Source organism: Mastigoproctus giganteus, chromosome 4 (assembly GCF_048544385.1).
Source record: "Mastigoproctus giganteus isolate SK-2022 chromosome 4, ASM4854438v1, whole genome shotgun sequence".
Lineage (NCBI taxonomy): Eukaryota > Metazoa > Arthropoda > Arachnida > Uropygi > Thelyphonidae > Mastigoproctus > Mastigoproctus giganteus.
The window spans coordinates 37399976-37416902 of NC_143578.1; the positions used below are offsets into that span (position 1 = coordinate 37399976).

General features: G+C 36.9%; 1 protein-coding gene across 3 annotated transcripts in view; it reads left to right on the plus strand.

Moving 5' to 3' along the window:
- Nf-YC (nuclear factor Y-box C) overlaps nucleotides 1-16927 on the plus strand; it is a 117850-nt gene that overhangs the window by 7725 nt on the left and 93198 nt on the right. For all 3 annotated transcript variants that reach the window (XM_090371485.1, XM_090371484.1, XM_090371483.1), the window contains exon 2: nucleotides 11293-11456. In XM_090371485.1, the coding sequence (XP_090227611.1) occupies nucleotides 11334-11456 (123 nt within the window). In that variant the 5' untranslated portion in view covers nucleotides 11293-11333. The remainder of the gene's footprint in view (nucleotides 1-11292; nucleotides 11457-16927) is intronic.

The following is a 16927-nucleotide window of genomic DNA, read 5'->3' on the forward strand; positions in this document are numbered from 1 at the left end:
TAATCACTTGGAGCTCTTTGACTTCCTTTCGTTGCAACTTGACTTTCTACAGTCCAACTTTCCTAACAGTGAGGTAATTTTCCTTGGTGATTTTAATGTTCACAACTCCAGCTGGCTTCCGTTTTCTAGTCACACGGACCCAGCAGGTCGAGATGCTGAGGCTTTTGCAATTACTAATGACCTAGCACAGATTGTTCATTTACCTACAAGAATACCGGACAATCCGAATCATACAGCCAATACGCTTGATCTTTTTCTCACAAACAACCCTTCTAAGTACACGGTCGAAGTGAGAGGTCCTTTAGGCACTTCAGACCACAACTTGGTGATTGTCTCTTCTCCAATGGAACCTTTATCTCATGGCTATTCCCAACCTCGTGTTGTTTGGCATTACAAGAATGCAAAATGGGATGACCTGCGAGACTTCTTTTCTTCTTTTCCTTGGTCGGATTACTGTTTCAAAACTCCTGATGTCAACGTTTGCTCAGATCGTGTCAGTGAAATTATTCTTGCAGGAATGGAATCCTTTATCCCACACTCCACTTTAAAATCTCGTCCTTTATCTAAACCTTGGTTTTCCATTAAATGTGCTAAGGCTGTTCATGAGAAGAATGTTGCATATCGTAATTGGCTTGTTTCTAATTCTTCAGTTTCATTTTCTGCCTACACCAAAGCTCGCAACAATTGTAAAGCAGTTATTAATCAGTCCAAACTAGAGTTTGAACAGGCTAAGAGTAGAAAGCTTGCTTCTTGCCCTAATGGTAGCCGAGCATTCTGGTCTCTTGCCAAAGCTATTGGCCGCAACTTTTGGCCATCTCTGCTTCCACCTCTGTCCAAACCAGATGGTTCTGTTGTCACTTCAGCCAAGGATAAAGCTGACCTGCTAGCATCCCATTTTTCTTCCAGCTCATGTATTAATGAACTTGGTAAAACACCTCCCACCATTCCCAACACGGTCCATTCAATGCCTCCTGTGGTCTTCCATCAAAAGGATATCAGAAGGATTTTGATGAATCTTGATGCTAAGAAAGCTCCAGGTCCTGATGGTATTTCTCCACTTGTTCTCAAAATCTGTGCTCCTGAACTTACTCCTATTCTTTGCCGCCTTTTTTCACTTTCTTATTCCAAAGGTGTTTTTCCTTCTGCTTGGAAATTTGCTCATATCCAGCCAGTTCCTAAAAAGGGTGACAAATCCCTTCCATCCAATTATCGTCCCATTGCAATTACTTCTACTCTTTCTAAAGTAATGGAGAAATCAATTAACCGCCATCTCTTAAACTACCTAGAAACCTTCCATCTGATCAACGATCGCCAGTATGGATTCCGTCAGTGTCGATCCACTGGTGATATTCTGGCTTATGTTACCTATTTATGGACTACTTCAATGGAAAGGTTCGGTGAAACACAAGTAGTTGCTCTTGACATCTCAAAGGCTTTCCATCGTGTTTGGCATAAAGGTCTTCTAAACAAGCTTCCATCTTATGGTTTGCCAACTGTTTTTAGTAATTGGTTATCCAGTTTTCTCTCTGATCGCTCACTGAGGGTGATGGTAGATGGCTCTCTGTCTTCTAACTTCTCCACTAATGCCGGTGTCCCCCAAGGTTCAGTTCTTTTTCCCCACTCTTTTCCTCTTGTATATCAATGACCTTTTTCCATTGACTGGAAATCCTATCCATAGTTTTGCCGATGATAGCACATTGCATTCAACTTTCCATTTTGAGAAACCTTGCCCTGCTCAATCAGCTTCAACTTCTCGAAAATCTGCTACCAATTCCTTAAATGCCGATCTTCAGGTAATTGTCCAGTGGGGCAAAGACAACTTAGTTGATTTCAACCCTTCTAAAACTCAGTCTTGTCTTATATCTTGCAAAAAGGATTCTTCTGCTCCTATGCTTATCTTTAGTGACACTCCAATTTCTAGGCAAAAGGATATATTTCTTTTGGGAATTACCCTGACTTCTAATCTCTCTTGGCACAAGCACATTACAAATATTGCTTCCTCTGCATCTAAAAAACTTGGTTTTCTCTTTCGCTCTCGGCGTTACTTTTCTTCCAAACAGCTGCTCACTCTGTATAAATCGCAAATCCGCCCTACCATGGAATATTGTTCCCATATTTTGGGGTGATGCCCCCAAAACCTCTCTCAGGCTTCTTGATTCCATTCAGAAGAGGGCAGTTATGTTAATTAATGATTCATCTTTAACAGAGTCTCTCCACTCGCTTTCTCATAGACGTACTGTTTCTGCTGCATGCCTCTTCTACAGATATTTCCATGGGCACTGTTCTTCTGAATTGGCTTCTATAATTCCCGCTCTCTCTTTCAAAACAGTCCGAACACGTGCCGCCACCAGCCAACATCCATTTACTGTTCAACTTCAGACCCACAGAACCAACTTTTCATCTTCCTCATTTATTCATTCAACTGCCGTTTTCTGGAACAACCTTCCTTCATACGTATTTCCTGAAAATTACAATCTACAGAAGTTCAAGTCCAATGTCAACAAATATCTTCTTTCGTCTTCTCAACCTCCAACCCAAGCACGGTACTAAGTACTATAGGTTCTAATACCTCTCGTGTTTGGGGTTCACATAAAAAAAAAAAAAAAAATTTTACACATTGCAAAATTCCTGTGTTGCTGTTTTGATTTGTGTAGGTTTTATGAAGAAATTGGTATTAGTCACAATCCAGCAATGTCTCATCTAGGCATTTTAACTGAAAGTTTGAAGCTGTGTTGCTTTACAATCGAGAATATGTACCCACTGATTCCTCTTGCACACTATTCATATTAAAGAAGGCTACAGAAATGTGAAGCATGTGCTAGAGAGGATCAAACATGACCAATATAAATGAGATAACAGTGGAAACTTCAGGTTCCTTCAGCTGAGGTTCCTTTTAAGTTTGAAAGGTGGCTTCATTCCATTGCCCTCTGGATAGCAGGACAGTAGATCAGCACTACAGGAGAAGAGGAGATAATGATCTATTAGAATTGAGTTTCACCTTGGCATATCCAATGTCTTAAACCCTTTGTTGAAAGAAGGAATCTTACTACTTCCACTCTATATGAAGCTGCGATTGGGCAAGCAATTTGGGATTCTCAGGGTGACACTTTATATGAATGCAAAAGGGAAAGGTGGCATATTTATTAATCCAAAGTTAAGCACCATGTTGGCTTCACAAGAACTGGAAGGAAATGACTGGTGCTAAGCAAAAGTCCTGGCATTTGTTACATCTTATAGCAAATGGCATTCTTGGTAACATTTAATGAGTGAAAATAACAAGAACTGGTTGTCAAGTTCATTGAAAATTATGTTAAATGGGATTCACAATTCAGTCAGGCTCCGTTACTTGCACTCTTACCCTGATATTTTTCGGACAAAATCTGGGCAATGTTAAAAGAATAGTAATAGAAGCATGTGATGCAAGCGTATGAGCTTATGTAGCATCAGCCAGAAAAAAAAAAAAAAAAAAATTCACACAACCATTCCCTCTAAAAGTTTGTCCAATTCTTCCTTGAATTTGTTTTAGCTGTCAACTTCCACAATGACAGATGGAAGTTTGTTCCAGCAATTAACCACCTGCTGGCTAAAGGCAAATTTCTGCACATCTATTCTATAGCTGTCTTTCCTGAATTTTAATTTATGCCCTCTTAGGTTTGTAATCTGAGCAAGCAGAAGAATCCCATCAGAATTCAGCGTGCTCAACCCATTAAAGGCCTTAACTCAATCAAATCACCTTACAGGTGCCTAGTGAAAGTAATCCAGCTGCTGCAATTTGCCGAACTTGGTAAGAGGACCCCCTTCTTCTTTCCCCTTGCCAATCTTGTTGCCCTTCTCTGTATATGCTCAAGCAAATTGACGTCCTTCCTAAAATGATGCCTCCAGACCTGTATGCAGTACTCAAGGCATGGCCTGACCATTGCCTTATACAAAGGGATAATCACCTCCTTTTCCCTGCTAGCAAACTTCCTGTATATCATTGACAAAACCCCATGACCTGCTCTGGCAGCCTGTCTGCATTGCTCAGAAAATTTCATATCTGACTGCACAATTAATTTCAGGTCTTTTTCATTTTCTTTCACCCTAAGTGTAGTACCACACAGTTGGTATGTTCCTCTGGGATTACTTCTACCCATATGCAGTAGAGAGAATCCACCAGGACATGCAGTCAATGGAGAAGAGGTATCAAGGAAGGTAGGATGAAGCCATATGTGGTTCTTTATTTCAGGATGGTCATACAGACCACAAAAGATGATAAAATGTACATTTTTAAGTAAATATTGTTGTTTAATCCAAAGAGGGCTTAATGATTTGATTGTTTTAGCTTATTGTTATTCATTTGTTATTATTATTATTTTTTTTTTTTAGCTTTTTCTCTCTGCTCTGTATAGAAGTTAAGCCTTGTTAATACAAGGTGTGATCTAAATGTTTGGATACAGACTTTGTATCTTGAAATTGTGTTGCTGTGGCTTGTCACCAAATGTTAGGTCACTCATCTAGATATGGAGAGTACTCATATGTCAGGATCTTTGTCAATGTGCTGCTGCTGACTTACCTGAATCATGGAGGTATATGGGCTATGACCTGAAAACAAAGGCCCAGTTCTCTCATTGCACACTGTCTTCTCCAGTGCTCAAAAAAGCATGGCAATTTATCAAATGTGAATATTATTATCATATATTTTTTGATTGCATGGTATTGTTCATTACAAATTTGTTCCACATGGACAAACTGTGAACCAGGGGTACTGCAAAACAGTTCTGTGGCAGCAATGCAATTCAGAGAAAACAGCTGGAAAAATGGACTTCAGGGAGTTGGTGCTTGCATTGCATTGCATTGAAACAAAATACCCAATCTACTGTGCTTTCCATTCACTTTTTTTTTTTTTTTTTTTTTGCAAAGCACTCTTGGGTGTGGTCCTCCATACTTGCATATTGACCTTCCCGTGATATGTATATATATATATTTTTTTAAGCTGTTGCTTCCCAAGCTTGAAGGATCATAGATTTGTAACAGCTGTGGAAATGATTCAGAACACAACCCAGGAACTATTAGAATTTCCAAAAGAAACCTATCAGGAATACTTCTGGAGGTTGCAGAAGCATTGGAATCAGCATATACAGTGTCAAGGAATATATTTTGAAAGTGATCCATCCAAATAGCTGAAAGGCATCATTTCCTAAATATTAGTTCAATCTCCAAAACTTTTTTGGTTGCACCTCATAATTCTGATATAGTATTATTGTGTATTTACTTTTCTTTCATTTCTGGGCAAACCGTTGATACCATTCAATAACACAGGTAGTATTCAGAATCAGCCTTCCCAAATTTACCAAGAAACAGAAATAAACAATTTTCAGATGAACAGAATCTTTTTGAAAATATAGTGTAATCAATGAATGCAGTCTGAATGATTGAGATAGTATCCAAAGCTTTTGCAATCTTTTTCTTCTTCAGGGACATCTTCAGTTTCTTAATTTAGTAAATCATAAAAATATTTACTTTTCTAATATATAAAAAATATTTACTCTTTACTTTTAAAATATCCTTTTCTTCTGTACAGAGCAGAGAGAAAAGACTAAAAAAAAATTAAGGATTACTTTAGTTAGGATTTTTTCTTCCTTTTTCTTTCTGATATTTGTTTTCCAAATGTTCCGAAGAGTTTTCTTTATTCTGTTTTACACATATTTTAGTTCTCTTGCATATTTTTATATTACAATAAGGATTTGTTAGATTTATTTTGCCAAAAATTCTTTTTTTTTTTTTTTTTTCTTTCCTCTGACTGCCTCTTTAGTGTCTTGTGTCCACCCATTTTTGAATTTCTTGCCTTTACAGACCTCCTCACATTGTTTTGCAGCTTCCACTAAAGTTCTCTTATTTTGTCATTCCTAATCTAAAGTTTCTATACTTACTGTACTCAGAGTTGCAGTTGTTTTAGCTGATATGTGTGGAACCTGTTAGTGATTTGCAGCTGTACCCATCCTTACCAGAGCCAACACATTGTGGTATTCTGATATGTCATTGGTACCATCACTGGGCTGATTGTAATCCATCTGTTTGATTGCATAATTATTTTCACCATCTCTTGGCCTCTCAACATCAGCAAGCTCTCTCTGGTCACAGGACATGCATTTGTGCATGAACATCCTCAGCAAGGCAGCAATATCCATGAAAAGAGCTCCCCGTGTTGTTTTAACTAATGGTATCCCTCTGATTGCAGGGAGTTAGTGGCTGGTGAGCCGTTGCATTCAGCAACATTGTGAATGGCAAATGCTTAAAGTAATGGGAAAAGGTGGATTATGTTCCAGGCTGGATTAAAAATACAGAAATTAAATTTTTAAACAACAGAAATCGGAAAAATTTATAATAAATAATATGTATGAAAATATATTTTTATGTAATAGCAATCCAGAAAAGCCCATATGCTAGTCTTGTCACTTGGGGAAAGGAGAGTGGAACTGGGAAAGGTGGTGATTTGTTGATGGAAAAACTAGGTGCAGTGCAACTTGATTTGTTTTCAGTTTCTTTATAGAGTTCTTTATAAGGTAATACAGCAGCTTTGGGATTTTTTGCCTCCATAATGTGAAAATCAACTTCTGAACACACACACACACTAAACCATATGCACCAGCATACTGTAAGCAGAACATCAAAAAATCGCAGAATCAAAAATCCTCAGAACAAGAATAACCTTAATAAATTTGAATTTTTTTTTTCTATTTTCTTTTTATACAAATATAAGAATAGCATAAGGTGCATACAGAATTTAATTGTACCACGAGGAAGCCCTGCACTGGGCAGTTGGGTGCAATTTACCTATACATATGGAGCAAAGTGCTGGATAAGAAATAAAGGGATTTATCAAAAATTAAAATCTTCAGGAATTTCTTTTATACTCTGGATGGGCAATAACAATTCTAATTGTGAATTTAACAGGTTATAATTGTAAATGGTGTAGTGTATGTGTGTGTATATGTATGTATATATATAAATTTTATTGATGAATCATCTCTTGCCATACAAAACTCATCCCATTCAGTGCTTCTCTTTGTTTTCTAACAGGTAGCTCTTTTTCCCACTAAAATAATGAATATCCCTACACTGTAGATCTTTTGAGTTATCTTTATTCCACTTCATAATGATACCAGAGTTAGCCAATTAAAATGCACCTCCAGTTTGCAATACAACCAAATTTTATTCAAAACGAATATAGAATTTAAAACTTAACCAAATTTGCTAGAAGTATGTCTTGGTCATGTCGACGTGCATTTACTCCTTTTAGTTTGCATTTAATGTAGCTCTAAAAAATATGTTTATCAGTAAAATAATTGGGATGTATGGTGAAATAAAAAAAAAAAAAACCCTTTTTTTTCTTAAGAAAAATACAATATTGCACTCTACACTAATTAATACTGTACTCTTCTCAAATACCACTCCTGTCACAATGAAGCTATCACCCATCAAAAAATACTTCATTCCATATCCAATGATGTGTACTCTATTGCTATAGTTATTTCAGTACAGTTTACTACAAGAATTTGAATGATAAACTCTGAAATAATTTTGTAAAAATTATTTAACATGTTGCTGTTGAACTGATAATATCATTGTTTGGAATAAGTACAAGAGATAAACCCATAAGTGAATAGTATATTGAATTTCTAAATTGCGCATACTCAGTGGTTAGTTCATCTAGTAACTTTTTTGGGAGAGAAAAAAAGATACTATAGTTGCAGACAAAAAAACTGCATCACTTATGAATTTTGCAAACAATGTGTTTTGCACTGCATTATGGGTTGCAGAAATGTTTGAAATTTATTTGTTAGATGGGATATATTTCTCTGAATGAAATCCAATAAAAGACTCCACCTGATATACCTAATTGCCATAAATATCTTCCCAAAGGGTAAAATGTGTAATTAATAGAAATATGAGAAATCATGCAAATGACAGTCATGACAACCAAACATACATTTTATTGCATTTGCGTGTACAAACTAAAATTAGCATTAGTAGAGACATACAATGCAAGAAAGCAAGCTTATGCAGCATCAGCAGAAATGACAAGTTAACGCAGTGGTTTTCAACTGGGGTGCCGTGTAATTGGGTTTAAGTTACTTAAAGTTATTATTATTTATTTATTATTATTTTTTTAATTTATACATTTATTTCGTTATAAAAAGGTGTATGGTATCCATAGTACTATATCTTTTTAATTTTGTGGTGATCTATAATTAATCTTTATTTAGTACCTCTATATAAAGAATAAAATTATTATATAGGTATATATTAAAAGGTTGAAAACCACTGTGTTAGGCATTTATTTTGGCTTAGGGGTGCTGTGAACCGAGAAAGTTTGGGAACCTCTGAGTTAACATAATAGTATTATGTACAATCAGCAAAACAAGTCCTCAATATTTTTTTGTTCCTCCTTGAGCTGCAATTACAGCCTTGCAACAATCTGGCGTAGAGTTAATCAACTTCTGGATATACAGTTGCCCAATTTTGTGGTACCACATCCTTATAATGCTCTCCTGCAGCTGAATCTTACCTATTGACTTTTTCTGAGCAATTTTAGATGACATTATGTACCAGCAATTTTCAATAGGGTTCATATGTGGACTGTTGCCGGGCCAGTTCAACACTGCAATGCCAGCATTTCTGAGGTATGACTGCACCTTAAGGGAGAAAAATGAGGGAAAACATTTGTGTAAGTATGTTTTAAGCCTTGTGAGACAAGAAGACAAACTCATCATTAAATCTAAATAGCATAAAACTTACCAATTTTGCTGTGTGACAAGGTGTGCGTCCTATTGAAAAATGCAGTTTTGGATGTCTGTGTGGTGATCCTAATAACGGGTTTCAGGCACTCCTCCAAAATAGCAGTGTAGGTTTCTGCATTCACTGTTCCATTAATAAACTTAATTTGCCCCACCCCTTTGCTTTTTATGCATCCCCAAACCATCTGACTGACAGGAAACTTTAGTCTGTGTTATGCAGTCAGGATGGTATGCCTCTGATTTTCATCTTCTGACATGTTGCTTCCCATCTGAGCCATGCAGGTTGAATTTTGATTTGTCAGAAAAGATGGTGTCCCATTGCTCTTTTGTCCATGAAACATGCATTTTAGCCCAAGCAAGTTACTTCTTCTTCATTTGTTGGATCAACAAAAGCTTATTGGGCAGATAGACATGCAGACCACATTCTGCAAGCCATCTTTGGATAGTTTGTGCACTTTTTTTCAGCACCAGAGGCCATCTCACAGTCCAGTTTTAGATCAGGAGCACTAACATGACGATTACGAAGGCATAGCCATTTCAAATATCGATCTTGGGAAGACGTAGTCACTCTTACGGCCTGATCCAGGTCTTCTCTTCATATCACTGGTTTCACGCTTTAATTTCAGCACCTGGGATACTGTTGACTGGTGGCAGCCTATTTTATCAGCGATGGCATGGGTAGAAAGCCCTTCCTTGGACAGTACAATTGCTACACTTTTTTTTTTTTTTTTTTTTTCTTGGTGTCAACTGAACATATGGAGCCATGCTTACATCTCCACAAAACAGGATACTAATCAGCGTGTATACCCTTCCAATTCCGTATTTATAGAAAGGCTGATACAATACCTTTTGCTTTCCAACAAACAAAATGACTGTAATCAAACAATATCTTATACATTTAACTACAAATGTTACTTTTTTTTAAGGTGATGCAATTTTTTTGTCCACCACTGTATACCTTTTTATATCATTATCACTAAAGAGTCAGTATCAGAGTCATTATGGCTGTTAAGATATTCCAATAAGGTATATTGGTGAGAACAACCAGGAGCAAGTTGAAAAACAGGCAAATTAGCCAAATTATCCATTGTCACTTAGTCATAGGCACTTGTGTAAATTGAGTACATAAGTTCCCCTGTGTTTCTGGCAGACAGGTTCCATTCTTCTTCAGAGACAGGAGTAATGGATATAAAGATGAACAAGTAGATTTAAGTATAGGTGACTTGGACTATTTAGTATAACTGCAAAAAATGGTATAAAAATCAAATTTAATTGAATAAATCACAATAGGGATTCCCAGAGTGTGGTCCATGAAGCTTCATTTAGCTGTCAGGAAAAGAAACAAGGGTTACAAATAAACATGAAACTAAATTACTAAAATATACTCTTGATTCTTGATTTCATATTCCATTTCATTGTATTAAATGTGACTTTTTTTTCTTTCTTCTTTTTTAGCACATTCATTTCAGACTAAAAATTGCTCATTTAGCTCTATAGGCTGGTGCATTTTTATGAATTTTTTTTCTTTTTTTATCTTTATTTTGATGTATTTGGCTCTAAAATGAGTGTTGGTTTTATTTCGCACATAATTAGCACTAATAGAAGCATTAATAGCAGTGAACCACTGGTGATTTGCTCCACCTGATGAATTAATATTGATGAATGGGCAGATTCATCTAGTATACACTTATTTGTTCTGTGCTGCAATGTAATGTGATTTGTTTTTATTCATTGTTCAAAATCACATTGTTAATGCTTTTTGTGTAATAAACTATTTAAGGTAATTTTTTAAAAAAAAGTAATAATTATGCCTCTTTAATCTGTCATTGTTTGTTCAGGATATATGCCTGTATAGAGGAAACACCTTTGAGGGGAAAAAAAATAATACAATACAGTAATTGTTCCCATGTAATAAAAATCATTATTTCTATAAAATAAAGCTGATGGAAGAAGAGCAGGAAGAATGTATTGCATTTTCTGATCATATTTTTTGCTTCAGACACAACTTGTTTGTGTTGTGACTTGAAGTAGTAAGATAATTACTTGAAAAAAGAAAGCTAAGTTTGTTCTTGTGTTATTATCAAATATAATTAATATATGAAGGGAAGGAGGGAAATATTGATAATTTATGTGAATTTCTATCACTGAAAGCATTTCGTAGCCTACTGATGGGTCACCCCAGCATGAACATGTTAAATACTTTGGCATCTATAGCATTATAATTGTTAAACAACAGAAAGAAAAATCATATGGTTCACAAGACTCTTAACAACTTAAATTAAGTTAAGCTTAATAACTAAAAAATTCCTCTACCGGTGAACACCTAAAGATAAGGGTTATAATGTATGATTTGTCCAATTTAGATACTTGTGTATATTTTTTCAGTTAACATATTAAAATTTAATATAAGTATTTTTATGCATTTTTTTTTTTTTTATGTTCATTAAAAAGGCATTGTCATGATCTTTTTAAAGATCACATGTCAGTTTTCTTAATTTTACTCTTCCTCTTCCAGGTAAAATTGATTTCTTGAGTCTATCATATAATCTGTTTTGAATGGCTCAGTCTGACTCTTCATACACATCTAGCTCTGGAGGTAGTCATAGCCAGTCTGAAGCACATCAGATGTTGGATACATTTTGGCAGAGAGTAATTGATGATATCCGCAACATGGGTGTTGTAAGTACATTTGAATTCTTTTTATGTTTCATAGTTATTTATTAGGTGCTATTAACTGCGCTATTATAGCATAGCTTAACTTAAATTAAGCTATGCTATAATATTGTCAGTTATAAATGGTACTTTAAGAGATCTACAGTTTTCGAATAGTTGCTACTAAATATTAAAAAACTTATTTCTTATTTGCATAGGTTATTTCATTTACACTGACTCTTTATTAAGGTAATGTTCTTTTGCAGCTCTCCTTATGTTATTGTTATTGTTTGTTATTTGGTTTTTAGGAGCATTAGCAACTAAGGCCATATTGCTCCGGGAGGCTTCCTTGCATCATATGGATAATAATAATAATAATAATAATATGCGGTGGTCATTCTCTGACCTTTCCGCATCCTCCATATTTGGTGGTAACGGGCTCGAACCCCGGTCTAATCAAGAAGCGTGTGCTATGCACTGCTGCTCCTTCCCACCTGGCTAGGGAGGCGCCAGCTCTCCTTATTTACCATTTTATTTATATATTGCTTCATATATTGTGCAATTGATAATGTAGACATAACTAGTATGGAAATTAACACATTCACTTTGGTTTAAAGAGACTGCTTTTAATTTGTAATTAGCATAGGAAACCATAATACAAGGTAGGTAGATGTGTGCGTGTGTGTGTGTGTGTCATTTTTTATTGTTAAAACTTTGGTTGTCATAGCTTGATTTGATTATGATGTAAGTTCTCCTTGTAATGGAGATGAAGCTGAAAGCATATACTATGTGCTGCAGACTATAACAAAAGTTTGCTTCTGAGAACTGCTTATGTTTTATAATTTCTGAGAAATTCTTATTTACAAACTAATGAGAGGAATTACCTCATAAGCATGCAGAATGCTTCTTTCCTAACACTCTCCTTGAAAAAAAGAATTTAAAATAACTAAATTAATTCTCTACACTAGAGAGAAAACAATAGCGATCAAGCATACCTGGAATCTGTGGTTCAGCAGCTCTAAACCTGACACCAAAAAACATCAGACAACCAACAAATATCAACGAGCGAAAGAAGACATTGTGTATATAATTAAAATGAATACCAATCTATTCTAAAACAATTTACTTTCTTGAAGTGGACAGGACTTTTTGACTTTGGTCGTGATCACAGGATAGTAAAAACATGAAATTAACAGCGGAATTTGTAGATGAGAGATCAGTTATCCTAGAGCATGATGTAAAAAACCAGAAATCTGAAATAGGATAAGGGCGCTGCACATTAATCGAATTTCTAGTGTTTCAGCTATTCATAATTTCGTATGGCCTTCACTGACAGCATGGAAAGCTAATTCTGAGGCTGAAGAATGTTTAGCAAGGACAGAAGCCTTGTGCTGTTTCACTTTCATGTCTGAAGTATACCATGTAGATCCCTGATAGAATGAGTTGCAGTCTTTGCATGAAATATGATAAACAAATTGTTTTAAACATGAAAGGAGATTGGATAGAATAATTATTTAGCACAGTTTGTAATTTCCTCATAGGAAAATTATGTCTTTGAAAAGTTTTTTTTTTTTTTTTTAATATGAAAACCCCAAACATGAGAGGTATTATAACCTATAGTACTAAGTACCGTGCTTGGGTTGGTACAAAGTACTATAGGTTATAGAAGATGAGATAAGATATTTGTTGATATTAGACTTGAACTTCTGTAGACAGTAATTTTCAAGAAAGACATGAAGGAAGGTTGTTCCAGAAAACGGCAGTTGAATGAATAAACGAGGAAGATGAAAAGTTGGTTCTGTGAGTTTCAGGTTGGACAGTAAATGGATGTTGGCTGGTGGCGGTACGTGTTCGGACTCTTTTGAAAGAGAGCGGGATTATAGAAGCCAATTCATTAGAACAGTGCCCATGGTAGTATCTGTAGAAAAGGCATGCAGCAGAAACAGTATGTCTATGAGACAGCAAGTAGAAAGACTGTTAGAGACAAATCATTAATTAACCTAACTGCTGCCCTCTTCTGAATGGAATCTAGAAGCCTGAGAGAGTTTTTGAGGGTACCGCCCGAGATGTGGGAACAATATTCCATGGTAGGGTGGATTTGCAATTTGTACAGAGTGAATAGCTGTTTGGAAGAAAAGTAATGCCGAGAGCAAAAGAGAAAACCAAGTTTTTTTAGATGCAGAGGAAGCAATATTTGTAATGTGCTAGTGCCAAGAGAGATTAGAAGTCAGGATAACCCCCAAAAGAGATATATCATTTTGCCTAGAAATCAGAGTGTCGCCAAAGATAAGCATAGGAGCAGAAGAATCCTTTTTGCGAGATATAAGGCAAGACTGAGTTTTAGAAGAATTGAAATCAACTAAGTTGTCTTTGCCCCACTGGAGAATTACCTGAAGATCGGCATTTAAGGAATTGGTAACAGATATTCAAAAAGTTGAAGCCGATTGAGCAGGGCAAGGTTTCTCAAAATGGAAAGTGGACTGTAATGTGCTATCATTGGTAAAACTATGGATAGGATTTCCAGTCAATGGAAAAAGGTCATTGATATACAAGAGGAAAAGAGTGGGGAAAAAGAACTGAACCTTGGGGGACACCGGCATTAGTGGAGAAGTTAGAAGACAGAGAGCCATCTACCATCACCCTCAGTGAGCGATCAGAGAGAAAACTGGATAACCAATTACAAAAAACAGTTGGATAACCATAAGATGGGTGCTTGTTTAGAAGACCTTTATGCCAAACACGATCGAAAGTCTTTAAGATGTCTAGAGCAACTGCTTGTGTTTCACCGAATTTTTCCCTTGAATTTGCCCATAAATGGGTAACATAAGCCAGAATATCACCAGTGGATCGACACTGATGGAATCCATACTGGTGATCGTTGATCACATGGAAGGTTTGTAGATAGTTTAAGAGTTGGCGGTTAATTGATTTCTCCATTACTTTAGAAAGAGTAGAAGTAATTGCAATGAGACGATAATCGGATGAGAGGGATTTGTCACCCTTTTTATGAACTAGCAGGATACGAGCGAATTTCCAAGCAGAAGGAAAAACACCTTTGGAATAAGAAAGTGAAAAAGGCGACAAAGAACAAGAGTAAGTTCAGGAGCACAGGTTTTGAGAACAAGTGGAGAAATAAAATCAGGACCTGGAGCTTTCTTAGCATCAAGATTTGTCGAAATCCTTCTGACATCCGTTTGACAGAAGACCACAGGAGACATTGAATGGAGCATGTTGGGAATGGTGGGATGTGTTTTACCAAGATCATTAATACAGGAGTTGGAAGAAAAATGGGATGCTAGCAGGTCAGCTTTATCCTTCGCTGAAGTGACAACAGAACCATCTGGTTTTGACAGAGGTGGGACCAGAAATGGGAAAAAGTTGCAGCCAATAGCTTTGGAAAGAGACCTGAATGCTTGGCTACCATTAGGGCAAGAAGCAAGTTTTCTACTCTTAGCCTGTTCAAAATATAGTTTGGACTGATTAATAACAGCTTTTCAATTGTTGCGAGCTTTGGTGTAGGCAGAAAATGAAACTGAAGAATTGAAAACAAGCCAATTATGATATGCAACATTCTTCTCCTGAGCGGCTTTAGCACATTTATTGGAAAACCAAGGTTTAGATGAAGGACGAGATTTTAAAGTTGAGTGTGGGATAAAGGATTCCATTCCTGCAAGGATAATTTCACTGAGACGATCTGAGCAAATGTTGACATCAGAAGTTTTGAAACAGTAGTCCGACCAAGGAAAAGAAATCTCGCAGGTCATCCCATTTTGCATTCTTGTAATGCCAAACAACAACACGAGGTTGGGAATAGTCATGAGATAAAGCCTCCATTGGAGAAGAAACAATCACCAAGTTGTGATCTGAGGTGCCTAAAGGACCACTCCTTTCGACCATATACTTAGAAGGGTTGTTTGTGAGAAAAAGATCAAACGTGTTGGCTGTATGGTTAGGATTGTCCGGTATTCTTGTAGGTAAATGAACAATCTGTGCAAGGTCATTAGTAATTGCAAAAGCCTCAACATTGGTGTGACTAGAAAACAGAAGCCAGCAGGAGTTGTGAATATTAAAAAATCACCTAGGAAAGTTTGACTGGAGAAAGTCAAGTTGCAAAGAGGAAGTCAAAGAGCTCCAAGTGATTAGTGGAGTTGGGAGAACGGTAGAGACAACAGATGAATTTGACAGAATGAGGTAGAAAGATTTTAAGCCAGAGAAGATCAAAGAGAGGAGATTCCAAATTGCCAAGTCTCTGACAGGGAATATTGGAATGGGCATAAGCGCAAGTACCACCCTTTGAGGTGAAAGGAATCATAAAGTGAATAATTTGGGCAACTGAGATGAGCAGTAGTTGAATCAACCGATAACTGAGATTCTGTCAGAAAAAGTACATGTGGTTTGGCAGACTGCAAGTGGAAATGACATTGTCGAGATTAGAATTGAGACCACGTATATTTGTGAAATGAACTAGGAAGTGTTTGGGAAGTTTAGGTCTTTTCGCAGATAAACTTACTCTATTAGTTTGACAATTCATGGTGTATTCAATAGTAAGAAAAAGTGGGGGGGGGGGACATGCTGTATGAAGTAATGAAATTTTTGGATATGGCATACATATGGTAAGAATATACCCAGATTCTTGACATAACGTGGCCTTGACAATGCCCGCTGCATACACACTACTCGGGGCTCCTCCAAAGCCAGGTGGGCAGGAGCAGCAGTGCATAGCACACGCTTCTTGATTAGACCAGGGTTCAAGCCCGTGACCTCCAAATACGGAGGTTGCGAAAAAGTCAGGGAATGACCACTGCATATCCCCGGAGCAATATGGCCTTAGTTGCTAATGCTCCTAAAAACCAAATAACAAACACACTACTCAGACTCCCTCCAGTCACTATCTGGCAGAATAGAGGTAGCAAGATTGTACACTAGCTGATCCGGAAGCCTCCTAAAGAGTTACCAATAGGTTCGGTCTGGTGTACTAACAAGCAGCTGGCCTGCGAACACTGTTTTAGAGCTGTACCCTCGAAATATAAGGAAGATTGGATCTCGCCACAATGTCCATTATAACTTCAAAAGTCAATCATACTGCGTGATGGAAGAGATGGGGAAGGGTTGACCGGAACTTAGCTCTGGAGACTAAACATGGGTTCCATCACTTGAAGCCTCAAATAAGCAAATTGGTGGTATAGCACTGGTTGATGAGTCATCTACCACCTAGTATTGCCTGGTAACACAGAGGGGCGTGATTCCTCCATGTGGTGTGGGCTTCATACCTGGGTGGTCACCCACTGTGTGCTTGTGCATGGAGATTTTAACCAGGATTACTAACAGTCCAACCATCGTGAAGGTACAAGCAGAGGATTTGGCTGTCACAGACCATCCGGACTTTGCCGAAATTGGGTCCACTTGACTTGAGTGTCACCTGAATATCAGTTCCATCAGTGATTTATTCCCAGATAGCAAGTACAGATGGCATATCTGAGAGAATGTCTGTGACAACC